The sequence below is a fragment of the Nematostella vectensis genome, chromosome 5 (assembly GCF_932526225.1).
Source record: "Nematostella vectensis chromosome 5, jaNemVect1.1, whole genome shotgun sequence".
NCBI lineage: Eukaryota > Metazoa > Cnidaria > Anthozoa > Actiniaria > Edwardsiidae > Nematostella > Nematostella vectensis.
The window spans coordinates 17,618,056-17,645,043 of NC_064038.1; the positions used below are offsets into that span (position 1 = coordinate 17,618,056).

Genomic DNA, 26,988 nt, shown 5'->3' on the forward strand with positions numbered 1-26,988 from the left:
AACACTTGCATTCACGAGCTGGTTCACAAAGCCTTTGATTTTCTGTTTTGTTTTCAGGAATGGAATGAAGTTTGCATTTAAGCTTGATTAAATTCAAACGCGATGTGAAGTGATGGGTTTTATTTTTTTTATCAGCAATTCAGGAACTGATTGTGACATCCTATAATATTATATAATGTTATCTCGATGTTATATAATGTTATCTCGAAGTAATATAATGTTATCTCGATGTAATATAATGTTATCTCGAAGTAATATAATGTTATCTCGATGTTATATAATGTTATCTCGAAGTAATATAATGTTATCTCGATGTAATATAATGTTATCTCGAAGTAATATAATGTTATCTCGATGTTATATAATGTTATCTCGAAGTAATATAATGTTTTCTCGATGTTATATAATGTTATCTCGAAGTAATATAATGTTATCTCGATGTAATATAATGTTATCTCGAAGTAATATAATGTTATCTCGATGTTATATAATGTTATCTCGAAGTAATATAATGTTATCTCGATGTAATATAATGTTATCTCGAAGTAATATAATGTTATCTCGATGTTATATAATGTTATCTCGAAGTAATATAATGTTTTCTCGATTTAATATGTTATCTCGATGTAATATAATGTTATCTCGATGCTATAAAATGTTATCTCGATGTAATATAATGTTTTCTCGATGTAATATGTTATCTCGATGTAATATAATGTTATCTCGATGTAATATGTTATCTCGATGTAATATAATGTTATCTCGATGTTATATAATGTTGTCTCGATGTAATATGTTATCTCGATGTAATATCTAGATGTTATATAATGTTATCTCGATGTAATATGTTATCTCGATGTAATATAATGTTATCTCGATGTTATATAATGTTATCTCGATGCATCTCACGGCAGATGCGGAGCGCTTGCTGGTTCTGACCTTTTGCTGGTAGCTGGTAGCTACCAGAAAAATTGGCAGACAAGGTAAAATTGTCTGCCAATTTTACGGATTCTGCATCGCGTTTCTCGCCAGCGCCTCTCTACTGCTAATGGCCATCACCGCGGTTAATTGCTATTTCCGGGTGGTCGGCACGAAATGCTACCAAAGGCTGTTTACCACAAGGCGTACAAAGCTCCTTATTTGCTGGGCTTGGCTACTGGCTGCCATCACTCCGATTCAGTATTTGACAAGTGGAAACGACTATCTGTTTATACCTGGGAAATGCATTTGTTTTTTCGGTTATACCACAAATACTAGTACAGTATATGGCTATATAAATGTAGTATTCTCGATGCTTGTTATAACCTTTTGTTATTTCGAGATTTTCCGGACAATTCGAAGTCATCAAGTGCGAGCAAACACCATCTCTGGGGCAAACATCAAAGTGACGCGAACCCGTATTGGGTTTTCTGTTGTGTTCGACACCGATTCTAGCTATCGACATCGTGGACTTTTCTAGAGGCAATTTCTCGCTTGCTCAGGGACTTTACCTTTTCTACTCTTGGCTCAGAGTATTGTCGTCAGTTATCAACCCTCTGATTTTACGGCGCTATGAACCCTATGTTCCGAGAGGAATACAAGAGTATCTTAGGCATACGATGTGCTGGTCGCAATATAGAGGTTGCACATAAACAAGCAGTGCCAGGGATACGAAGTGCTGGTCGCAATATAGAGGTTGCACACATACAAGCAGTGCCAGGGATACGATGTGCTGGTCGCAATATAGAGGTTGCACACATACAAGCAGTGCCAGGGATACGATGTGCTGGTCGCAATAAAAAGGGTTGCACACATACAAGCAGTGCCAGGGATACGAAGTGCTGGTCGCAATATAGAGGTTGCACACATACAAGCAGTGCCAGGGATACGATGTGCTGGTCGCAATAAAAAGGGTTGCACACATACAAGCAGTGCCAGGGATACGATGTGCTGGTCGCAATATAGAGGTTGCACACAAAAGCAGTGCCAGGGATACGATGTGCTGGTCGCAATAAAAAGGGTTGCACACATACAAGCAGTGCCAGGGATACGATGTGCTGGTCGCAATATAGAGGTTGCACACATACAAGCAGTGCCAGGGATACGATGTGCTGGTCGCAATATAGAGGTTGCACACATACAAGCAGTGCCAGTGATACGAAGTGCTGGTCGCAATAAAAAGGGTTGCACACATACAAGCAGTGCCAGGGATACGATGTGCTGGTCGCAATATAGAGGTTGCACACATACAAGCAGTGCCAGGGATACAAAGTGCTGGTCGCAATATAGAGGTTGCACACATACAAGCAGTGCCAGGGATACGATGTGCTGGTCGCAATAAAAAGGGTTGCACACATACAAGCAGTGCCAGGGATACGATGTGCTGGTCGCAATATAGAGGTTGCACACATACAAGCAGTGCCAGGGATACGATGTGCTGGTCGCAATATAGAGGCTGCACACATACAAGCAGTGCCAGGGATACGATGTGCTGGTCGCAATATAGAGGTTGCACACATACAAGCAGTGCCAGGGATACAAAGTGCTGGTCGCAATATAGAGGCTGCACACATACAAGCAGTGCCAGGGATACAATGTGCTGGTCGCAATATAGAGGTTGCACACATACAAGCAGTGCCAGTGATACGAAGTGCTGGTCGCAATATAGAGGCTGCACACATACAAGCAGTGCCAGGGATACGATGTGCTGGTCGCAATAAAAAGGGTTGCACACATACAAGCAGTGCCAGGGATACAATGTGCTGGTCGCAATATAGAGGTTGCACACATACAAGCAGTGCCAGTGATACGATGTGCTGGTCGCAATATAGAGGTTGCACACATACAAGCAGTGCCAGGGATACGATGTGCTGGTCGCAATATAGAGGTTGCACACATACAAGCAGTGCCAGGGATACGATGTGCTGGTCGCAATATAGAGGTTGCACACACAAGCAGTGCCAGTAATAGAGGAAACTAGTCGACATACCACTAACGATGATGCCGACAAAGTTTGTGCTGGACAATAGCGGTATTCAACGGCAAGAAGAAAAGAAAAAAAAAGTCATCCAGGTTTCAAAAAATATCCTGCAAGCAGGCAGCGTTTAACTTCTTTCCCAAACAACCACCACAGGGAGCCCAGGCCCCCTTGGCGGCCAAAAAGTGGGTCATTTCATATAAAGGAATCTTCAAATACTAGGTTTTTACCACAAGATACCTATGACTGCCCCCCCCCCCCCCCCCCCCCAGCTAATCCTGGGTGGAGCTTCTCACCTCTACGGTTTTAATTAAGTTAGATTTTTTGCGGGTGTGCGTATGTATATTCCTTGTCTACTCCCGATGCTCTGGCGCTCTCATTGGTTATCGATGTAGCATCTCGACTGCGAAATGGCTTCCGTGTAACGACACCTAGTACAAAAAAGGTGAGCTCCCAGTGGGTTCGTTATATAGGATATCATATATTGTCCTAACCCTAACCATTGACAATATATAATATTTATCCTAACAGACAGATCGTGAACGCTGACAGAGATAAGGATGCCCAGGGCAGCTAGACTAAACAGAAGAAAATGCATTCACGAGTCGGCTTGCAAAGCCTTTGATTTGTGGGGTCAACCGTTTAAATGTATCCCACAAAATTTATTTCTCATATTTAATTCCTATAATTCTTGTAATTTAACAATAGTGATAGCGAGAATGGTAAAAAAATATGACGCATTGTAATAGCATCTACCGTCGAGTGTTTTTCATAAACCGGTTAATCAAAGTGTAATAGTCAAAGTGTAATAGTCAAAGTGTAATAGTCAAAGTGTAATAGTCAAAGTGTAATAGTCAAAGAGTAATAGTCCAAGTGTAATAGTCAAAGTGTAATAGTCAAAGTGTAATAGTCAAAGTGTAATAGTCAAAGTGTAATAGTCAAAGAGTAATAGTCAAAGAGTAATAGTCAAAGAGTAATAGTCAAAGTGTAATAGTCAAAGTGTAATAGTCAAAGTGTAATAGTCAAAGTGTAATAGTCAAAGTGTAATAGTCAAAGAGTAATAGTCAAAGTGTAATAGTCAAAGTGTAATAGTCAAAGTGTAATAGTCAAAGAGTAATAGTCAAAGTGTAATAGTCAAAGTGTAATAGTCAAAGTGTAATAGTCAAAGTGTAATAGTCAAAGTGTAATAGTCAAAGTGTAATAGTCAAAGAGTAATAGTCAAAGAGTAATAGTCAAAGTGTAATAGTCAAAGTGTAATAGTCAAAGTGTAATAGTCAAAGTGTAATAGTCAAAGTGTAATAGTCAAAGTGTAATAGTCAAAGTGTAATAGTCAAAGAGTAATAGTCAAAGTGTAATAGTCAAAGTGTAATAGTCAAAGTGTAATAGTCAAAGTGTAATAGTCAAAGTGTAATAGTCAAAGTGTAATAGTCAAAGTGTAATAGTCAAAGTGTAATAGTCAAAGTGTAATAGTCAAAGAGTAATAGTCAAAGTGTAATAGTCAAAGTGTAATAGTCAAAGTGTAATAGTCAAAGTGTAATAGTCAAAGTGTAATAGTCAAAGTGTAATAGTCAAAGTGTAATAGTCAAAGAGTAATAGTCAAAGTGTAATAGTCAAAGTGTAATAGTCAAAGCGTAATAGTCAAAGCGTAATAGTCAAAGTGTAATAGTCAAAGTGTAATAGTCAAAGCGTAATAGTCAAAGCGTAATAGTCAAAGTGTAATAGTCAAAGTGTAATAGTCAAAGAGTAATAGTCAAAGTGTAATAGTCAAAGTGTAATAGTCAAGCCAGCACAAAAGAGAAAAAAAGATACACTCTTTTTTTATAAGAACCTTTTTTATAAGAACGTCCAGCCTGAGATTTCACCAAATTTTAAGAACATGCTCATACCATGCCGAGGCTCAGATAACAGAAAAAAAATTTCTTATTTAGTCTTGATGCGTTTAAAATGCAGAATCAAATTGTGGCCATAGTAACAACCTTATTATTGCTATTGATAATTTGTGTAATTCTTTTACTAATAATTCATTATATTCTTATATAAAATAAAATTTAAGAATATGGTAAGGAACATATTCAGCCTTAAAATGCTCAACTGAAAATTAGACGTTCTTATAAAGACAGAGTGTATAGTGTATTCCAAAGATTTATAAAAACCACTCCGCGGTAGCCCCTGTGAAAACCACTACGCGGTAGCCCCTGTGAAAACCACTCCGCGGTAGCCCCTATGAAAAAGTAGCGACGTCAAACTGTAAACACACTCTCCCGTTAGATGTGTTGACTGGGCAAGGGGGACCCAGTCGGTCGCTCTTTACGAGACATTTGCTCATCCCCTCCCCTCCCATTCACTATTGTAGGGTTGAATGACCCAATGCTTGAACAGGTGACGCAAGTGCATACGTCAACACTTTTGATTAACGGGAGAGTGTTGGTATCTTGTCCTACACTCACGAATACAGCCCTTGATCTTATCACCCTTTCAAACCTTTACGAACTTAACCCAGGGTCACTAGACCTATTATCACCCTTTCAAACCTTTACGAACTTAACCCAGGGTCACCAGACCTGTTATTCTTTGTACGGACGAGATCTCGCTCGCTTTATCACGAGCTGCGAGTGCAATTGGACCACGTGCTTGGTCATTTACATAACCGAATGGAAGCCAATATGGCTGAGTTCAAACGTCGTATTCTCCATGACCCGTATTCTCCATGACCCGTATTCAATGCAAATGGGTGCAAATAAAGATGAAACAGTCGACTCGATTCTTTTGCATGCATTTGCATTGAATACGGCTCATGGATAAAACGACGTTTGTACTTAGGCTAAGACGACTAACTTTGTCTGGGAAATGTTGTAATGGGAAAATAACACCGATTTCTTGCCAAATGTTTGCATAGCCATTATATAGTTTTATTCTTCATTGAGCAAATTTCTTCGAAAATAATGGGTTACTAGAATCAACTGATGAAAATAATGGTGTCTTCTCACATCACAGGTTTGCACTCTATTTCTGTGGACAGTGACGATGATGGCTAGGGCTTTAGTAAAAATAACCCTCCCATGATTAAAGAAGGCAAATTATTTAGATCGTATTTCCCCTACAGTTGTAAAGAGTTCTGAATCTCCTTTACTAGGATTGAATTAATCACCATCTTCTCGCTGTTCACCGTGATTATACAATCACTGTCACGCACTCGTATCATGACAAACACAGGGATCCCAAGCGTCAGGGTCTTCCCAGCAAATCTATACACCTCGCCAGTCTCATCCGACGGGGAGCCGAGAACTGGCGTGACGTTCGCTGCTGCACACACTCTAGAGCAGATATCTTCCCTCGTCTCTTGATTTGAGGGTAGCGTTAAAGACCCTGTGCTTTCGTTCATCCCACGTAATTTGCCTTTAAAAATAAAAAAGTTTACGAATTGAAGCTTACTTAACAATAGTAAGCATACAAAAATACTCTATCCTGATAATAAATAGAGCCTTGGGGAACTCACTTTGTGCTGTGATGAAGTCACTTTCATTCATCGAACAGCCTTGGATGATCTCTCCTACGGGTGCCTTGATCACGACAGGGAACTTGTGAACGGAAGTGCTTAAAATGAAATAGAATCACAAACACATCAGAATAGTTCACATGAAATAGAATCACAAACACATCAGAATACATGAAAAAGAACCACATCACATCAGAATACATGAAATAGAATCACAAACACATCAGAATACATGAAAAAGAACCACAAATACATCACATCAGAATACATGAAATAGAATCACAAACACATCAAAATACATGAAAAAGAACCACAAATACATCACATCAGAATACATGAAATAGAATCACAAACACATCAGAATACATGAAAAAGAACCACAAATACATCACATCAGAATACATGAAATAGAATCACAAACACATAAGAATACTTGACATGAAATAGAATCACAAACACATCAGAACACTTTCATGTTAAAACATGAAATAATTACTCCGGTAACGCTCTAAACTGTACACGAGGAAATTGGGCAATATTCTTTTATCAAGATAAGTTACCCGTAACTATTACGTAATAAAGTAGTTAAGTAATAAATCAAAGTAATAATGATAGATTTTGAAAGCTAACCACCCTCCTTGCAAATGAAATGGGGGGGGGGGGGGGTTACGAGGATGCATTGATTTTCTACAAGACATAAGCCCTGGGTGATATCGAATAATCAATGAATTTCCATTATCAGATCCATTACCCCAATTTCCATAACAAAAGAAAAACTACTGTATAATCCCAAAACAAGTCCTACAATATATCAAAAACAAGTTCTACCATATATCACAAACTAGTTCTACCATATATCACCAACAAGTCCTATCGTATATCACAAACAAGTCCTACCATATATCACCAACAAGTCCTATCGTATATCACAAACAAGTCCTACCATATATCACAAACAAGTCCTACCATATATCGAAGTTAGCCGGTTGCGTGGTATCATTGAAGTCGATTCCTAAAGTTACTGAGATTGTTGCTCCAGGCTTGAGACATCCTAAAAGAAAGGACATATTTAACCCAGTATGATGGAAGCCTCCAAGGCACAAACACAAAACATACCTATTTCTTGGAATTCGTAAAGCTTCACTCCTGAACCAAGTTTCTGGGACAAAATAAAAAAAAAGAAAAGAAAAGTTGATATATATATAGGTATAGCCAGTATGAGCAGGTTCGGATAGTAGCGATGACGAATCCCCCTCTAGATGTGTTACCTTGTCCCCTACATGGATGCCAGAAATACTTGTATCGCTTGTATTAGTGAAGGTGATCTCTATGGCGACCATCGTGGTTGAATAGATACAGGGGCTTCGGGTAAACCGGTAAAAGGCAGCAAGACCGTTCCCTGCCATCCTGTGCAGCAATTCGTATGACTTGGCTGATGAGTACGAGTGTGAGAACTGTGCAAAAGAAACAACCAGTTTAGTCAAATGAACCTAGGTATATATTCCTCAGTGCCAGGTTAAGGTCTAAGGGACAAGGTATATATTCCTCAGGGTCAGGTTAAGGTCTAAGGGACAAGGTATATATTCCTCAGGGCCAGGTTAAGGTCTAAGGGACGAGGTATGTCTTCCTCAGGGCCAGATTAAGGTCTAAGGGACGAGGTATATATTCCTCAGGGCCAGGTTAAGGTCTAAGGGACGAGGTATGTCTTCCTCAGGGCCAGATTAAGGTCTCAGAGATCAAGGTATATCTTCCTCAGGGCCAGGTTAAGGTCTAAAGGATCAAGGTATATTTTTCTCAGGGCCAGGTTAAGGTCTAAGGGACAAGGTATATTTTCCCCAGGGCCAGGTTAAGGTCTAAGGGACAAGGTATATTTTCCTCAGGGCCAGGTTAAGGTCTAAGGGACAAGGTATATTTTCCTCAGGGCCAGGTTAAGGTCTAAGGGACAAGGTATATTTTCCTCAGGGCCAGGTTAAGGTCTAAGGGACAAGGTATATTTTCCTCAGGGCCAGGTTAAGGTCTAAGGGACAGGGTATACCTTGCTCAGGGCCAAGTTAAGGTATAAAGGACAGGGTATACCTTCCCCAGGGCCAGGTTAAGGTATAAAGGACAGGGTATAACTTCCTCAGGGCCAGGTTAAGGTATAAAGGACAGGGTATACCTTCCTCAGGGCCAGGTTAAGGTCTAAGGGACAAGGTATATCCTCCTCAGGGCCAGGTTAAGGTCTAAGGGACAGGGTATAACTTCCTCAGGGCCAGGTTAAGGTATAAAGGACAGGGTATAACTTCCTCAGGGCCAGGTTAAGGTCTAAGGGACAGGGTATACCTTGCTCAGGGCCAGGTTAAGGTATAAAGGACAGGGTATACCTTCCTCAGGGCCAGGTTAAGGTCTAAGGGACAAGGTATATCTTCCTCAGGGCCAGGTTAAGGTCTAAGGGACAAGGTATCTCCTCAGGGCCAGGTTAAGGTCTAAGGGACAAGGTATATCTTCCTCAGGGCCAGGTTAAGGTCTAAGGGACAAGGTATATCCTCCTCAGGGCCAGGTTAAGGTCTAAGGGACAAGGTATATTTTCCTCAGGGCCAGGTTAAGGTCTAAGGGACAAGGTATATCCTCCTCAGGGCCAGGATAACGCTAGTCTTACTCGACACGCTGGGCGGCTATTGAGCTCCAGTAACGGCTGCTTAATAACAACAGAAATTCCTTTCCGATTCTTGACCAAATCAGAATTTAGTTCCATATCCTTAAACTATTTTTGCCAAAAATCTCGGCCAATCAGATTGCTCGTCTTATCATGTCGCACTTGTGAAACACATATTGTTCGGATAAAATTTGGCGGACAAATAACACAACAACGACGCTCTGGATGTAGACTTTCACTTCTAGAATACATTATTAGAGCAGCAACGAGAGAAAAAAAAACTACAGAAAAAACTGACTCCCTCATTATCAACAAATCAGTTGTACAGTAAGGTTTTAATGCTGAACAGTTAGTAAAAACAGCGAATAAAGTAAGCCTTTAATAAATTTACTCGATATGATTGTTTGTTTTCGCCAGAGCACGTGCATGCGCATACGTTATTAAGCACTGTCCCTGGACGCACAAAAGTATAGAATTCTTGAGATACGAATGAGCGCGTTTATTCTAGGTGATGCAGTCCATAATATAAACCCGTCGACTGTGGGGTTAACTTCAAAGCCATCTGTTTTTAAAACTGTATGTATGCCTTCACAATCAGAATAATAGCGGAGCCCCATACCTTAAGAAAAAGTGGTCCAGTTGGCGGGTCAAACTCCGCACACAATCCGACACTGCATTTAAAGTATGGTATTTTTAAAGCAAAATATGTAATTTGGAGTGCACGAATTATCAGCCAATCAACATTCTTATATACCTTGCATTTTCACGTACTTGACGTCTTTTGATGCGGGAGAATTCAAGTTTTACCGAGGTAAGTTGTAGTGTGTTTTTGATTAACCCATTGACTTCTGGCTATTTTTGAGCTGAATTTACAAAAAACAGACTGAAAACAGATACCTCCCCCCCTATTCTGAGTTTTATACAGCCCGTCAAAGTCAAACACAGCTGCACCTAGTCAGCGGTATCCAAGCTTTCCAACAGTGCTTTGCGGTCCCCACTTTTAATCCCTCGTCGTTGTGCTGAAGCCAGCACAAGTTGATGGTTGCTTGTATTTTTCATCAAAAATACAGCTATAAGCATATTAGGAGTGTCTCAGGACATCACGAAGTCTTTTGGGGCATAATTGGGTGCTTTGTTTATGGATATTTAAAAGCAAAGGTGGATTCATGATGATTTTTTCTTGTTTGGCTTTGCCTGGATGAGAAAATAATTTTCTAATGAATCACCACAGCTCTCCTAAATGCTGTCTTTTCTGAAACCAAATTAATTCCAAAATTGTTTACACTGCTATTCTGGGTCTGTATGACCTGGAATTGGTTTGTTTGGCTTCGGGGTGAAAAGACTTGTAAAAAACCATCTGACTTTGGGGAGAGGAGTGTTGACTGGCCCTTCCATCGTTAATTTTCCTCTGGATCTCCCAGAATGCTTTGCAATACGTAAAGACATCTTCGTGGTTGTACAAGCCTTCAAAGAGTGGACATTGTTATTTGAGGCCATGGAAATGTACCTGGAGGATCAGAATAAGGTATCCATTTGTGTCTTGAGCTGTGTTTGCTGATCTCTCTCCCTTGTGTGGTATTTTGAGCGTTTTATTGAGAGGGGTGATTCTGCTTTTCTCTTCTTGTTCGATTTGAGATTTGTCAAAGAACCTGTGCTATTATTTGGCTTAAGAGTAGATGCCAACACCTTGGTTGGATGCATATCTGCAAGACCATTTATCCCTTAGACTGATGCCCGAGTATCTTCATCTTGTTTTGTTTATTTTGCATTTATGAATTTTTTGGGTTGTGGGTACTTCCCAAAGCCGGTACAGGCCGGTTGAGGGGTCAATGTGTTAAATGAGCTGTAGTTTCATTTGATTGCGTTGAAGAAATGCTTAATTTTTAAATGTTGTATTTAATTTAATGAAGCGGGATAACTAACACGCAGACTCGCCACAACAAGAACATGTCCGTTCAAATTTCCTTTCATTCACAACTCAAACAATAAATTAATTCAAAGGATAGGAAAACATTGTTTAAAAATATGTTTTCAATTTGATCATGAAAGTTTTCACGTTGATGCAAGAAAAGCTGGTTTAAACATTTTTAGCAGTTTGTATCCGGAGTCTGGGGTTAGAGTGATTTTTAATGAGAGAACGTCACTAAGCATTTACTAATCAATACGGAAATCGATACAAAATTATGCTGTGTACATCAAAAATTACTTTAACTAACGCCCTACAAACTTTCAAATGCTGCGACTATTATTCAGGATGTTATAGCGCAAAAACCGCCCGGAGTTCGAGCTACCAACTGTATAGAAGAAAAATTCGAGTTTTCGTGATCTGATGTCCGAAATGAAGCGCTCGATCATCTACTCGAATTGCCACGTGACTTTTTGCCGGGAATCTCTCTCTTTACTTTTGAAAATGATGCTGATTGGTTTATCGAGACAATGTCCTGTTTCGTTATTGGCCGATCTCACAGTCGAGACGCAGTTGGGACCAATTGGAATGCGTGTCGTTATAATTAAAGCAGCTGTTACTGGAGCTCAAGCGCCGCCTAGCGTGACGAGTCAAGCGCCGCCTAGCGTGACAGTCCATTACGGCTGCGAGGGAGACTGGCACAAGGTATATCTTACTCAGGAATCAAGGTGAGGGATCTTGTAAAGTAAAAACATTATAATAATATATAATATTATAATAATATAACTCTGTGAAAACTTCGGAGGGGGCCAGAACCCCCCCCCCCCCCCCCAAAAAAAAAAAAAAGACGATCCCAGCAGTTCTTATAAATATAATGCCAAGCTATTAGAAGCTGCGAATATGGTCATTCAAAATAATCGGATAGGGAGGGATGGGTGGGGGATCACCACTATCCAGTTGTTGGAAGAGAAGAGCGGATTAGTGCTGATTATACATCAGAAAAGATTTGTCCATGTGATACCTGACCGCGCATCCTCAGAAGCCAATGCTGGGAACGCACCTGGATAATTGTGGATACGAGACCATTGCTTCTAGACTTACCGAGGATATATTTGAGAAGGTAAAATCATTGCCAATAGATAGGGACTCCATGTCCGCTGCAAGTGTGGGTGACAATGTGGGTGACAAAAGACTGGAGCTGGCTGGGGCAGATTGAGTTGAGACATCATTTACTGTAGAAGTATGCACACCACTTATCATTATGAATACCTGAATCCAACCTATATATAGATAGATATATATATATATATATATACAGCCGTTTCCCGAAATGTTGTCCTATCCAAGAAATATATATAGATATATACCTTTTGTCTTTCCATCCGATTTTGACAGCTAAACAAAGGTTACCTATATCATTATATATCATATATATATATCATATATATATATATCATTATTCATATCCCTTAGAGTGCTATCCCTTAGAGTGCTATCCCTTATTATCTTTTTTTACTTACAGTATAAAACAAGCCTAGGTGCCATCCTTTAGAAAATGTGAAAATGTGCATGTGACCCTTATTGACCAATGATCCTGCGTGAAAATTCATCGCTGGGATATGAATAATGATATATATATATATATATTCACGCGGGATCATTGGTCAATAAGGGTCACGTGCACATTTTCACAGGAAAAATATCAGGCGATAACGTCCAGCCAACGTGATATCTGGCGCCCGTTGGACAAGGCGTGATCCCGGAGATAGAAGCTGTAAACAACTTCGCGGAACGAAGGTCACATGGCCGCCATTCAAAGCACATTTTCATATTAGGCCTCGTTTCCATGCTCAAAAACCGTGCGCGCGCTTAGTGCAGCCGCCAGAAGGGGTTTATTTACAAAATATTCAAGCCGAATATTTGCCGGTTTTCCAAGAAAGTGCTCTATAGCAGAGGAGTGTGATATTCCATGAATTGAAACACTCGACTCGTATTAAACTTATGAAAAAATATCAAGTTGAGTGATTCAATTCATGGTATATTATTATTTATATAATGACAGTTATATGTGAATTAACGGCAGTGATATACGAATTTGTGTCAGCCGTTTTTTGAAAAAGGTATATTGTTTTCTTACGGTCATCAAGGAATAGCAGTTGGTCAAGAGCGTTCTCCTTCTTTGGCAACTTTGCCAGTTTAGCTTTAGCAGGTGTCGCCTAGAAAAGAGAAATAAAAACAAAACTCACGTTACTGGCGGAGCCCCATAGATATAGAGAGATTTCCGTCACAAGCCAACAACACTATCTGCCCCTCTACCCAGGCCTCTAGAGCGCACATTAAAAATAAGGCGTTTTAGTACAATTCGCTAAGATATTTTCTGCTCTACTGTAAATACACTAAAAGACGAATGCAAACAAGCCAAGAATTGCCCAAAGAGAAAAACTAGAAAGCATTCATTCTTGGGAATATTAATCATGATTTTAATCATGCTCTGAAGGGGAACCGAGTTAATTTAAAAATAATATTTACTATCCATTATGTTTATATCTGTAAATAATGATAAAAGTATATCATCTGTGATGGACCTCACTGGAGAGTTAGGACAGAAATAAAAATCGAAACTAATCTCTAAATTTTGAGTAGTAACAAAAAGCAAGTATGAGATAATAGGGTAGAATTTATCCAGTATAATTTATCCAGTTCAGGGGAGTTAGTCATCCGGGTTTTGAGTTCAGTTTGAGTAAAGCAAGTTTGAGTCAGCTGGAGGCTACTGCATAAAGCAGGCATGTGCACAGGGTTGGCTGAGGGGGGGGGGTGCGCAGTTGTAGGTATCATATGGAAAAAGCATAGTATTTGAAGATTCCTTAATAAGAAATGACCTACTTTTTGGCCTGCCCCCCCCCCCCCCCCCCCCCGTGTACGTGCCTGCAAAGATAAAGAAAGCAAAAAGAGGCAAACCTTTTTAGGTGTTGCGGGCTCCTCGTCTGAGTGACTGTCTCCAGACTCTTCACTTTCTGAAGGCGAGGCTGAGGCAGTTTCACTTTCACTGTCACTCTTAGATTCTGTACCACTGCCTGGAATTAGACAAACACAACAATAAATCACTTCTCTTTTCAAAGGTTGTTAAATGTCAAAGCAATCTTAAATAATGAATAAAGTGGAATTTCTCATCGAGAAGTAAACTGCTCGGACAGTATCTAATCTTGTCATTCATTCCTTTTACCCAGAATTCAAACTCCTTAAAATCTCTTTTATCTGGGAAAAGCAAGCTGTAAACCAAACTTGTTGACATTATAACTTTAGACATGTATCAGATGCACCTATCGAGCACGAAAACACTTTCTCTACAAGTCTCACAATGATGTGTCATCGACTATGGAGCAGAGAACTACGCATTTAGCTGTAACACCCAAATATGAAAAACAAATCAATAGCATAATTGAACGACTCTGAAAGCTTTCTTTTTCTGGCACCCACCAGTTTGTGACTTTTTCTCGGACTCGGTGCCACTTTCTGTTTCACTGCCACTGCCCGACTCATCTTTGCTCTCACTTGCTGAACTGCTTTCTTCATCACTGTTAGTCTCATCCGAATCACTGGAATCTTCTGAAAATAGCACTAGAGGTGAGCCTAGAACTCAATGAGGTAGGGAGAATTCGATATTTGAAATGACCTACTTAGCTGAGATAAATGCTGTGGGTAAGCTGAGACTTGAGTAAAGTGTGTTTTTATGGACTACATACCTGATTCAGAGTAGAACGTTGACTTCTTTTTTTTACCCTTCTTGATGCCACCACCATGCCAAATAGGCTCCACCTGCAAACAAACAACGATGGTTATAAAAAAAAGCTATATTCCACAAAGAATCTGTTTGTATGATAGGCTGCAGTCAAACTACATACATTAGAACCAGGTGGGGTAGGGGGTGATCTAAAACACTTATCCTTTCCATTGGAGTGTTATCCCTTAGAGTGCTATCCCTTGGGTGCTATCCCTTAGAGTGCTATCCCTTGAGTGCTATCCCTTGGGTGCTATCCCTTGAGTGCTATTCCTTAGAGTGCTATCCCTTGAGTGCTATCCCTTGAGTGCTATCCCTTGAGTGCTATCCCTTGAGTGCTATCCCTTGGGTGCTATCCCTTGAGTGCTATCCCTTAGAGTGCTATCCCTTGAGTGCTATCCCTTGAGTGCTATTCCTTGAGTGCTATCCCTTGAGTGCTATCCCTCAGAGTGCTATCCCTTGGAGTGCTATCCCTTGGGTGCTATTCCTTGAGTGCTATCCCTCAGAGTGCTATCCCTTGGAGTGCTATCCCTCAGAGTGCTATCCCTTAGAGTGCTATCCCTTAGGGTGCTATCCCTTAGAGTGCTATCCCTTAGAGTGCTATCCCTTGGGTGCTATCCCTTGAGTGCTATCCCTTGGGTGCTATCCCTTGGGTGCTATCCCTTGAGTGCTATCCCTTAGAGTTCTTAGAGTGCTATCCCTCAGGGTGATATCCCTTGGGTGTTATCCCTTAGAGTGCTATCCCTTGAGTGCTATCCCTTGAGTGCTATCCTTTGAGTGCTATCCCTTAAAGTGCTATCCCTTGAGTGCTATCCCTTAAAGTGCTATCCCTTGAGTGCTATCCCTTGAGTCCTATCCTTTGAGTGCTATCCCTTAAAGTGCTATCCCTTAAAGTGCTACCCCTTAAAGTGCTATCCCTTGAGTGCTATCCCTTGAGTGCTATCCCTTGGGTGCTATCCCTTGGGTGCTATCCCTTGGGTGCTATCCCTTGGGTGCTATCCCTTAGGGTGCTATCCCTTGAGTGCTATCCCTTAGAGTTCTTAGAGTGCTATCCCTTGAGTGCTATCCCTTGAGTGCTATCCCTTGGGTGCTATCCCTTAGGGTGCTATCCCTTAGAGTGCTATCCCTTGAGTGCTATCCTTTGAGTGCTATCCCTTAGAGTTCTTAGAGTGCTATCCCTTGGGTGCTATCCCTTAGAGTGCTATCCCTTAAAGTGCTATCCCTTGGGTGCTATCCCTTAAAGTGCTATCCCTTGGGTGTTATCCCATGAGTGCTATCCCTTAGAGTGCTATCCCTTAGAGTGTTATCCCTTAAAGTGCTATCCCTTAAAGTGCTATCCCTTGAGTGCTATCCCTTGAGTGCTATCCCTTAGAGTGCTATCCCTTAGAGTGCTATCCCTTGAGTGCTATCCCTTAGAGTGCTATCCCTTAGAGTGCTATCCCTTAGAGCGCTATCCCTTAGAGCGCTATCCCTTAAAGTGCTATCCCTTAGAGTGCTATCCCTTAGAGTGCTATCCCTTGAGTGCTATCCCTTAGAGTGCTATCCCTTAGAGTGCTATCCCTTAGAGTGCTATCCCTTAAAGTGCTATCCCTTGGGTGCTATCCCTTAGAGTGCTATCCCTTAAAGTGCTATCCCTTGGGTGTTATCCTTTGAGTGCTATCCCTTAGAGTGCTATCCCTTAGAGTGCTATCCCTTAGAGTGCTATCCCTTGAGTGCTATCCCTTGGGTGCTATCCCTTAGAGTGCTATCCCTTAGAGTGCTATCCCTTAAAGTGCTATCCCTTGGGTGCTATCCCTTAGAGTGCTATCCTTTGAGTGCTATCCCTTAGAGTTCTTAGAGTGCTATCCCTTGGGTGTTATCCCTTGAGTGCTATCCCTTAGAGTGCTATCCCTTGAGTGCTATCCCTCAGAGTGCTATCCCTTAGAGTTCTTAGAGTGCTATCCCTTAGAGTGCTATCCCTTAAAGTGCTATCCCTTGAGCGCTATCCCTTAAAGTGCTATCCCTTGGGTGCTATCCCTTAGAGTGCTATCCTTTGAGTGCTATCCCTTAGAGTTCTTAGAGTGCTATCCCTTGGGTGTTATCCCACGAGTGCTATCCCATGAGTGCTATCCCTCAGAGTGCTATCCCTTAGAGTGCTATCCCTTAAAGTGCTATCCCTTAAAGTGCTATCCCTTGGGTGCTATCCCTTAGAGTGCTATCCTTTGAGTGCTATCCCTTAGAGTTCTTAGAGTGCTATCCCTTGGGTGTTATCCCATGAGTGCTATCCCATGAGTGCTATCCCTCAGAGTGCTATCCCTTAGAGTGCTATCCCTTAAAGTGCTATCCCTTAGAGTGCTATCCCTTAAAGTGCTATCCCTTGGGTGTTATCCCTTGAGTGCTATCCCTTAGAGTGCTATCCCTTAGAGTGCTATCCCTTAGAGTGCTATCCCTTGAGTGCTATCCCTTGGGTGCTATCCCTTAGAGTGCTATCCCTTAGAGTGCTATCCCTTAAAGTGCTATCCCTTGGGTGCTATCCCTTAGAGTGCTATCCTTTGAGTGCTATCTCTTAGAGTTCTTAGAGTGCTATCCCTTGGGTGTTATCCCATGAGTGCTATCCCTCAGAGTGCTATCCCTTAGAGTGCTATCCCTTAAAGTGCTATCCCTTGAGTGCTATCCCTTAGAGTGCTATCCCTTGAGTGCTATCCCTCAGAGTGCTATCCCTTAGAGTCCTTAGAGTGCTATCCCTTAGAGTGCTATCCCTTAGAGTGCTATCCCTTAGAGTGCTATCCCTTAAAGTGCTATCCCTTGAGTGCTATCCCTTAGAGTGCTATCCCTTGAGTGCTATCCCTTGAGTGCTATCCCTTGGGTGCTATCCCTTGAGTGCTATCCCTTAAAGTGCTATCCCTTGAGTGCTATCCCTCAGAGTGCTATCCCTTAAAGTGCTATCCCTTGAGTGCTATCCCTTAGAGTGCTATCCCTTGAGTGCTATCCCTCAGAGTGCTATCCCTTAAAGTGCTATCCCTTGAGTGCTATCCCTTAGAGTGCTATCCCTTGAGTGCTATCCCTTAAAGTGCTATCCCTTAGAGTGCTATCCCTTAAAGTGCTATCCCTTGGGTGCTATCCCTTAGAGTGCTATCCTTTGAGTGCTATCCCTTAGAGTTCTTAGAGTGCTATCCCTTGGGTGTTATCCCATGAGTGCTATCCCTCAGAGTGCTATCCCTTAGAGTGCTATCCCTTAAAGTGCTATCCCTTGAGTGCTATCCCTTGAGTGCTATCCCTCAGAGTGCTATCCCTTAGAGTTCTTAGAGTGCTATCCCTTAGAGTGCTATCCCTTAAAGTGCTATCCCTTGAGTGCTATCCCTTAGAGTGCTATCCCTTGAGTGCTATCCCTTAGAGTGCTATCCCTTAGAGTGCTATCCCTCAGAGTGCTATCCCTTAGAGTGCTATCCCTTAAAGTGCTATCCCTTGAGTGCTATCCCTTAGAGCGCTATCCCTTGAGTGCTATCCCTTAAAGTGCTATCCCTTATTATCTTTTTGGCCTAGGTGCCATCCTTTAGAACCCATGTATAAAACTGCTATTATCCCTTACAGAGATTCGGGCACAATATAGCCACCAAACCACAAGGCTGCCTTTACACCGCCCTAAAATGCTTTACAGGGAATCTGTCATCTTGTTTAACCCTCTCATTCTAGGGTTCTGTGAGTAAATATCTCCCTGGTCCATCTTTCATCACAGTAATTTTTTTATAAAGCTACAATGACTTAATGGCACCATATTTCTCTTAGGATATGTTCCCAGCATCTTACCTCAACGTTGCGCACTGATGGGTCAGGAGCGACAGGAGGGAAGTCTGGCAATTCCTGGTAGTCAATGGCTCTTGCGTTAATCATGTGGGACAAAGATCCAAGCTGGTAGCCCTGCCGATCTGTCATGAGTGAGGGTAGACACATAAGGGCCACTAGCAATACAATACAGTATACAATACAATAATCCTATCAGCATATCTAGCCTGAATAGCAAGCCCAGAGGGTTGAGTGAAGGTAGACACACAAGGGTCATTAGACTGCATAGCAATACCAGAGGGTTGAGTGAAGGTAGACACATAAGGTTCATTAGACTGCATAGCAATACCAGAGGGCTGAGTGAAGGCAGATACATAAGGGTCATTAGACTGCATAGCAATACCAGAGGGTTGAGTGAAGGTAGACACATAAGGGTCATTAGACTGCATAGCAATACCAGAGGGTTGAGTGAAGGCAGACACATAAGGGTCATTAGACTGCATAGCAATACCAGAGGGTTGAGTGAAGGCAGACACATAAGGGTCATTAGACTGCATAGCAATACCAGAGGGTTGAGTGAAGGCAGACACACAAGGGTCATTAGACTGCATAGCAATACCAGAGGGTTGAGTGAAGGTAGACACATAAGGGTCATTAGACTGCATAGCAATACCAGAGGGTTTAGAAAGAAGGCAGATGGAGATAAGGCACATGCTAGGGTGAGGGAAGGATGCGGAAGGGCTTTATTTTGCCTATAAGGCACATGCTAGGGTTAGGGAAGAATGCGGAAGGACTTTATTTTGCCTATAAGGCACATGCTAGGGTGAGGGAAGGATGCGGAAGGGCTTTAATTTGCCCATAAGGCAGGGTTTCCACAATTACAGTGGTCCCTTCACAGCAAAATAAAAAAATAGCATCACAGTGAGTTAAAAACAGCAGCATACGGGGCGAGGCACATGACATGATACGACACACGACATGTCACATGACAGACATATAGCTTTACAAGTGCGGGGACCGTCCGGATCATAGTTATGTTTGAGCACATCAAAATACTATCTCATAATTATTTGTTTGAGAGATCTGAGGTATAAACGTTCACTCAGTGAACATTTTATGCTAGATGTAAATAACATTCTTATTTGCCAAGAAGCTAATTGAGGTGTCAATCATTTTTTGTGACAGTTGAAGCATTTCTGGCGTTTTAGATGAAGATTAATAACATTATCAGTCAATAAAATATCTTTGTTTTAGCCATGGAAACTTGGTAATTTTACATTAACACCAGCCAATTTAGATATAATAGGCCCCAGCCTGTTGACTTGCTCAACAGTACAGGCCTTTTGTTCACCGAGCCACCAGGGACATATTAACAAAAGGCCTTTAGGGTTGAGCAAAACTGCCTACCTATTTATCTAAATTATATGAATACCTTTAAATACTGATTCTATCAGAGGTGGAGGCTTGGTTGCTAAAAAGATCTTCTTCAAGTGCTTGTGTAGGTTTCCGCTCTACAAACAAAATGGATAATCATTAGCATGAAAATGGATAATCATTAGCATGAAAATGGATAACCATTAGCATGAAAATGGATAACCATTAGCATGAAAATGGATAACCATTAGCATGAAAATGGATAATCATTAGCATGAAAATGGATACTCATTAGCATGAAAATGGATACTCATTAGCATGAAAATGGATACTCATTAGCATGAAAATGGATACTCATTAGCATGAAAATGGATAATCATTAGCATGAAAATGGATAATCATTAGCAATGACATGTGGTACACCCCCACATACTCATGGTACACCCCCACATACTCATGGTACACCCCCACATACTTAGGGTACACCCCCACATACTCATGGTACACCCCCACATACTCATGGTACACCCCCACATAATCATGGTACACCCCCACATACTCATGGTACACCCCCACATACTCATGGTACACCCTCACATACTTATGGTACACCCCCACATACTCATGGTACACCCCCACATACTCATGGTACACCCCCACATACTTAGGGTACACCCCCACATACTCATGGTACACCCTCACATACTTAGGGTACACCCCCACATACTTAGGGTACACCCCCACATACTCATGGTACACCCCCACATACTCATGGTACACCCCCACATAATCATGGTACACCCCCACATAATCATGGTACACCCCACATACTCATGGTACACCCCCACATACTCATGGTACACCCTCACATACTCATGGTACATCCCCATATACTCATGGTACACCCCCACATACTTAGGGTACACCCCCACATACTCATGGTACACCCTCACATACTCATGGTACACCCTCACATACTTAGGGTACACCCCCACATACTAATGGTACACCCTCACATACTCATGGTACACCCCCACATACTCATGGTACACCCCCACATACTTAGGGTACACCCCCACATACTCATGGTACACCCTCACATACTCATGGTACACCCTCACATACTTAGGGTACACCCCCACATACTCATGGTGCACCCCCACATACTCATGGTACACCCCCACATACTCATGGTACACCCCCACATACTTAGGGCACATCCTTAGGGTACACCCCCACATACTTAGGGTACACCCCCACATACTCATGGTACACCCCCACATACTCATGGTACACCCCACATACTCATGGAACACCCCCACATACTCATGGAACACCCCCACATACTCATGGAACACCCTCACATACTCATGGTACACCCCACATACTCATGGTACACCCCCACATACTCATGGTACACCCCCACATACTCATGGTACACCCCCACATACTCATGGTACACCCTCACATACTCATGGTACACCCCCACATAATCATGGTACACCCCCACATAATCATGGTACACCCCACATACTCATGGTACACCCCCACATACTCATGGTACACCCTCACATACTCATGGTACATCCCCATATACTCATGGTACACCCCCACATACTCATGGTACACCCTCACATACTCATGGTACATCCCCACATACTCATGGTACATCCCCACATACTCATGGTACACCCCCACATACTCATGGTACACCCCCACATACTCATGGTACACCCCCACATACTTAGGGTACACCCCCACATACTCATGGTACACCCTCACATACTCATGGTACACCCTCACATACTTAGGGTACACCCCCACATACTCATGGTGCACCCCCACATACTCATGGTACACCCCCACATACTCATGGTACACCCCCACATACTTAGGGCACACCCCCACATCCTTAGGGTACACCCCCACATACTTAGGGTACACCCCCACATACTTAGGGTACACCCTCACATACTTAGGGTACACCCCCCCCCCCCCCCCACATACTTATGGTACACCCCCACATACTTATGGTACACCCTCACCAGCTTTCTTTTGCCCACTGCCCTATCCAACCCACTATGTATCTCTTTACCCCCTGCACCCTAGGTGCCCTTGTAGGTATGACACCAGCTTTTAACAGATTAACAACTGTTGTATCCACTCACAGCTTCTCCAGGGAGAACCATTTGTTTTAGAAATCTTGCTCTGTCTCGGACATCGTAGTTCTGATCATATCTGGCCAAGTTTAGCACATACTGACAGAGCAGTCTGGTCTGTAAATAATATGGCCAAATGACAATCAACCACTCCTTTGTTATTCTTTACTTCTTAAAATAACACTCTATTTAAAAGGAAACCCCAAAATACCAATCTAGAATAAAATCTGATAACTTATTAACAAAATTGTGATCAAAAGCTTCCCATTTGATTAAACTTGGTATATGTAAAGGAGGGTGCAACGATTTGGTCAGGTAATTTTTGACGTCACTGACACACAGGATGTCATGAAGGTGTCAAGGGGAGGCAGCAGGATAGTCACGTGACGTGTGACGTAATCGATGACATAATAAAAATTTCAAAGTCTAATGGTAGAAACGTCGAAACATCAAACTTGAAAGATGTCATGTAGTTCAAGGAGATAGTCATGTTATGTGTGATGTCATTGGTGAAAATGAGCGAAAATAAGCAAAGTTTGGGTTAGGAACTCCGCTTTGAGGCAGTGCCTTAATGTGTATATTAGGGCGGCATACATTAGTTACCTGCTTGGGGTTAGTTATCGAAAGCTTTGATCCCAAACTCAAGATCTGGAGCTTCACAATATCTTCCTGAATAGGAAAAAAACAGAATGAGTTAAGGAGGGAATGGTAATACAAGCAGCAGAATAGTAAACTTTTGTGGCAGCATTGCTGCAAAAGTCTGCAAGTGATTTAGCACATTTTACTACCAGCAGACCAGCTTTTGTCACAGATTCCTTATGGATGACTTGCTTCTGTCACAGATTCCTTATGGATGACTTGCTTCTGTCACAGATTCCTTATGGATGACTTGTTTTTGTCACAGATTCCTTATGGATGACTTGCTTTTGTCACAGATTCCTTATGGATGACTTGCTTTTGTCACAGATTCCTTATGGATGACTTGCTTTTGTCACAGATTCCTTATGTATGACTTGCTTTTGTCACAGATTCCTTATGGATGACTTGCTTTTGTCACAGATTCCTTATGGATGACTTGTTTTTGTCACAGATTCCTTATGGATGACTTGCTTTTGTCACAGATTCCTTATGGATGACTTGCTTTTGTCACAGATTCCTTATGGATGACTTGTATTTGTCACAGATTCCTTATGTATGACTTGCTTTTGTCACAGATTCCTTATGGATGACTTGCTTTTGTCACAGATTCCTTATGGATGACTTGTTTTTGTTACAGATTCCTTATGGATGACTTGCTTTTGTCACAGATTCCTTATGTATGACTTGCTTTTGTCACAGATTCCTTATGTATGACTTGTTTTTGTCACAGATTCCTTATGTATGACTCGCTTTTGTCACAGACTCCTTATGGATGACTTGCTTTTGTCACAGATTCCTTATAGATGACTTGTTTTTGTCACAGATTCCTTATGGATGACTTGCTTTTGTCACAGATTCCTTATGGGTGACTTGCTTTTGTCACAGATTCCTTATGTATGACTTGCTTTTGTCACAGATTCCTTATGTATGACTTGTTTTTGTTGCAGATTCCTTATGTATGACTTGCTTTTGTCACAGATTCCTTATGGATGACTTGCTTTTGTCACAGATTCCTTATGGATGACTTGTTTTTGTCACAGATTCCTTATGGATGACTTGCTTTTGTCACAGATTCCTTATGGATGACTTGTTTTTGTCACAGATTCCTTACGGATGACTTGCTTTTGTCACAGTATCCTTATGGATGACTTGCTTTTGTCACAGATTCCTTATGTATGACTTGTTTTTGTCACAGATTCCTTATGTATGACTCGCTTTTGTCACAGACTCCTTATGGATGACTTGCTTCTGTCACAGATTCCTTATGGATGACTTGCTTTTGTCACAGATTCCTTATGTATGACTTGCTTTTGTCACAGATTCCTTATGGATGACTTGCTTTTGTCACAGATTCCTTATGGATGACTTGCTTTTGTCACAGATTCCTTATGGATGACTTGCTTTTGTCACAGATTCCTTATGGATGACTTGCTTTTGTCACAGATTCCTTATGGATGACTTGTTTTTGTCACAGATTCCTTATGGATGACTTGCTTTTGTCACAGATTCCTTATGGATGACTTGCTTTTGTCACAGATTCCTTATGGATGACTTGTATTTGTCACAGATTCCTTATGTATGACTTGCTTTTGTCACAGATTCCTTATGGATGACTTGCTTTTGTCACAGATTCCTTATGGATGACTTGCTTCTGTCACAGATTCCTTATGGATGACTTGCTTTTGTCACAGATTCCTTATGGATGACTTGCTTTTGTCACAGATTCCTTATGGATGACTTGCTTCTGACACAGATTCCTTATGGATGACTTGCTTTTGTCACAGATTCCTTATGGATGACTTGCTTCTGTCACAGATTCCTTATAGATGACTTACTTTTGTCACAGATTCCTTATGGATGACTTGCTTTTGTCACAGATTTCTTATGGATGACTTGCTTTTGTCACAGATTCCTTATGTATGACTTGCTTTTGTTACAGATTCCTTATGTATGACTTGCTTTTGTCACAGATTCCTTATGTATGACTTGTTTTTGTCACAGATTCCTTATGTATGACTTGCTTTTGTCACAGATTCCTTATGGATGACTTGTTTTTGTCACAGATTCCTTATGTATGACTTGCTTTTGTCACAGATTCCTTATGTATGACTTGCTTTTGTCACAGATTCCTTATGGATGACTTGCTTTTGTCACAGATTCCTTATGGATGACTTGTTTTTGTTACAGATTCCTTATGGATGACTTGCTTTTGTCACAGATTCCTTATGTATGACTTGCTTTTGTCACAGATTCCTTATGTATGACTTGTTTTTGTCACAGATTCCTTATGTATGACTCGCTTTTGTCACAGACTCCTTATGGATGACTTGCTTTTGTCACAGATTCCTTATAGATGACTTGTTTTTGTCACAGATTCCTTATGGATGACTTGCTTTTGTCACAGATTCCTTATGGGTGACTTGCTTTTGTCACAGATTCCTTATGTATGACTTGCTTTTGTCACAGATTCCTTATGTATGACTTGTTTTTGTTGCAGATTCCTTATGTATGACTTGCTTTTGTCACAGATTCCTTATGGATGACTTGCTTTTGTCACAGATTCCTTATGGATGACTTGTTTTTGTCACAGATTCCTTATGGATGACTTGCTTTTGTCACAGATTCCTTATGGATGACTTGTTTTTGTCACAGATTCCTTATGGATGACTTGCTTTTGTCACAGTATCCTTATGGATGACTTGCTTTTGTCACAGATTCCTTATGTATGACTTGTTTTTGTCACAGATTCCTTATGTATGACTCGCTTTTGTCACAGACTCCTTATGGATGACTTGCTTTTGTCACAGATTCCTTACAGATGACTTGTATTTGTCACAGATTCCTTATGTATGACTTGCTTTTGTCACAGATTCCTTATGGATGACTTGCTTTTGTCACAGATTCCTTATGGATGACTTGTATTTGTCACAGATTCCTTATGTATGACTTGCTTTTGTCACAGATTCCTTATGGATGACTTGTTTTTGTCACAGATTCCTTATGTATGACTTGCTTTTGTCACAGATTCCTTATGGATGACTTGCTTTTGTCACAGATTCCTTATGGATGACTTGTTTTTGTCACAGATTCCTTATGTATGACTTTCTTTTGTCACAGATTTCTTATGGATGACTTGTTTTTGTCACAGATTCCTTATGGATGACTTGCTTATGTCACAGATTCCTTATGTATGACTTGCTTTTGTCACAGATTTCTTATGGATGACTTGTTTTTGTCACAGATTCCTTATGGATGACTTGCTTTTGTCACAGATTCCTTATGGATGACTTGCTTTCGTCACAGATTCCTTATGGATGACTTGTATTTGTCATAGATTCCTTATGTATGACTTGCTTTTGTCACAGATTCCTTATGGATGACTTGTTTTTGTCACAGATTCCTTATGTATGACTTGCTTTTGTCACAGATTCCTTATGGATGACTTGCTTTTGTCACAGATTCCTTATGGATGACTTGTTTTTGTCACAGATTCCTTATGGATGACTTTCTTTTGTCACAGATTTATTATGGATGACTTGTTTTTGTCACAGATTCCTTATGGATGACTTGCTTTTGTCACAGATTCCTTATGGATGACTTGTTTTTGTCACAGATTCCTTATGTATGACTTGCTTTCGTCACAGATTCCTTATGGATGACTTGTATTTGTCACAGATTCCTTATGTATGACTTGCTTTTGTCACAGATTCCTTATGGATGACTTTCTTTTGTCACAGATTTATTATGGATGACTTGTTTTTGTCACAGATTCCTTATGGATGACTTGCTTTTGTCACAGATTCCTTATGTATGACTTGCTTTTGTCACAGATTTCTTATGGATGACTTGCTTTTGTCACAGATTCCTTATGTATGACTTGCTTTTGTCACAGATTCCTTATGTATGACTTGTTTATGTCACAGATTCCTTATGGATGACTTGTTTTTGTCACAGATTCCTTATGGCTTGCTCAGGATACACACACCTTGTTCATCGCTCAATTATGTGTCTAATGGGTGGGAATGTCTAATGTTTATCACCCACTTGTACAACTCTTGACGTCATAAGTAATATACAAATTAGATATTTGGACATCACCCAAATGTTTAATTTTTAGAGGGATAAAAGTCAGGTTTCTGATTAAATCAAGTATCGAAAACAAGAGGCATTAGGGTTAAGATATTACACTACTATACTAACTAGACAATACACAAAAGGGAATTTCGAGTCAGGGTCTGTTTAAGATATTATGATTAAGCCTACTTCTTTACAAAACAACTTGT

The 26,988-nt window shown here is 41.0% G+C and overlaps 1 protein-coding gene across 2 annotated transcripts in view; it reads right to left on the bottom strand.

The window, feature by feature from the left end:
* Window positions 1–5,843: 5,843 nt before the first annotated feature.
* LOC5503833 (AP-3 complex subunit beta-2) overlaps window positions 5,844–26,988 on the bottom strand; it is a 66,470-nt gene continuing 45,325 nt past the window's right edge. The window contains exons 18-31 of one of the 2 annotated variants that reach the window (XM_048727564.1): window positions 22,670–22,735; window positions 22,076–22,183; window positions 19,966–20,044; window positions 18,558–18,676; window positions 14,737–14,809; window positions 14,471–14,596; window positions 13,952–14,067; window positions 13,131–13,209; window positions 12,095–12,225; window positions 7,721–7,906; window positions 7,569–7,611; window positions 7,419–7,503; window positions 6,453–6,550; window positions 5,844–6,352 (exon numbers count right to left, since the gene is read on the bottom strand). In XM_048727564.1, the coding sequence (XP_048583521.1) occupies window positions 6,054–6,352; window positions 6,453–6,550; window positions 7,419–7,503; window positions 7,569–7,611; window positions 7,721–7,906; window positions 12,095–12,225; window positions 13,131–13,209; window positions 13,952–14,067; window positions 14,471–14,596; window positions 14,737–14,809; window positions 18,558–18,676; window positions 19,966–20,044; window positions 22,076–22,183; window positions 22,670–22,735 (1,608 nt within the window). In that variant the 3' untranslated portion in view covers window positions 5,844–6,053. Of the gene's footprint in view, window positions 6,353–6,452; window positions 6,551–7,418; window positions 7,504–7,568; window positions 7,612–7,720; window positions 7,907–12,094; window positions 12,226–13,130; window positions 13,210–13,951; window positions 14,068–14,470; window positions 14,600–14,736; window positions 14,810–18,557; window positions 18,677–19,965; window positions 20,045–22,075; window positions 22,184–22,669; window positions 22,736–26,988 lie in introns of both variants that reach the window. The other variant, XM_048727563.1, reaches the window with a different exon arrangement.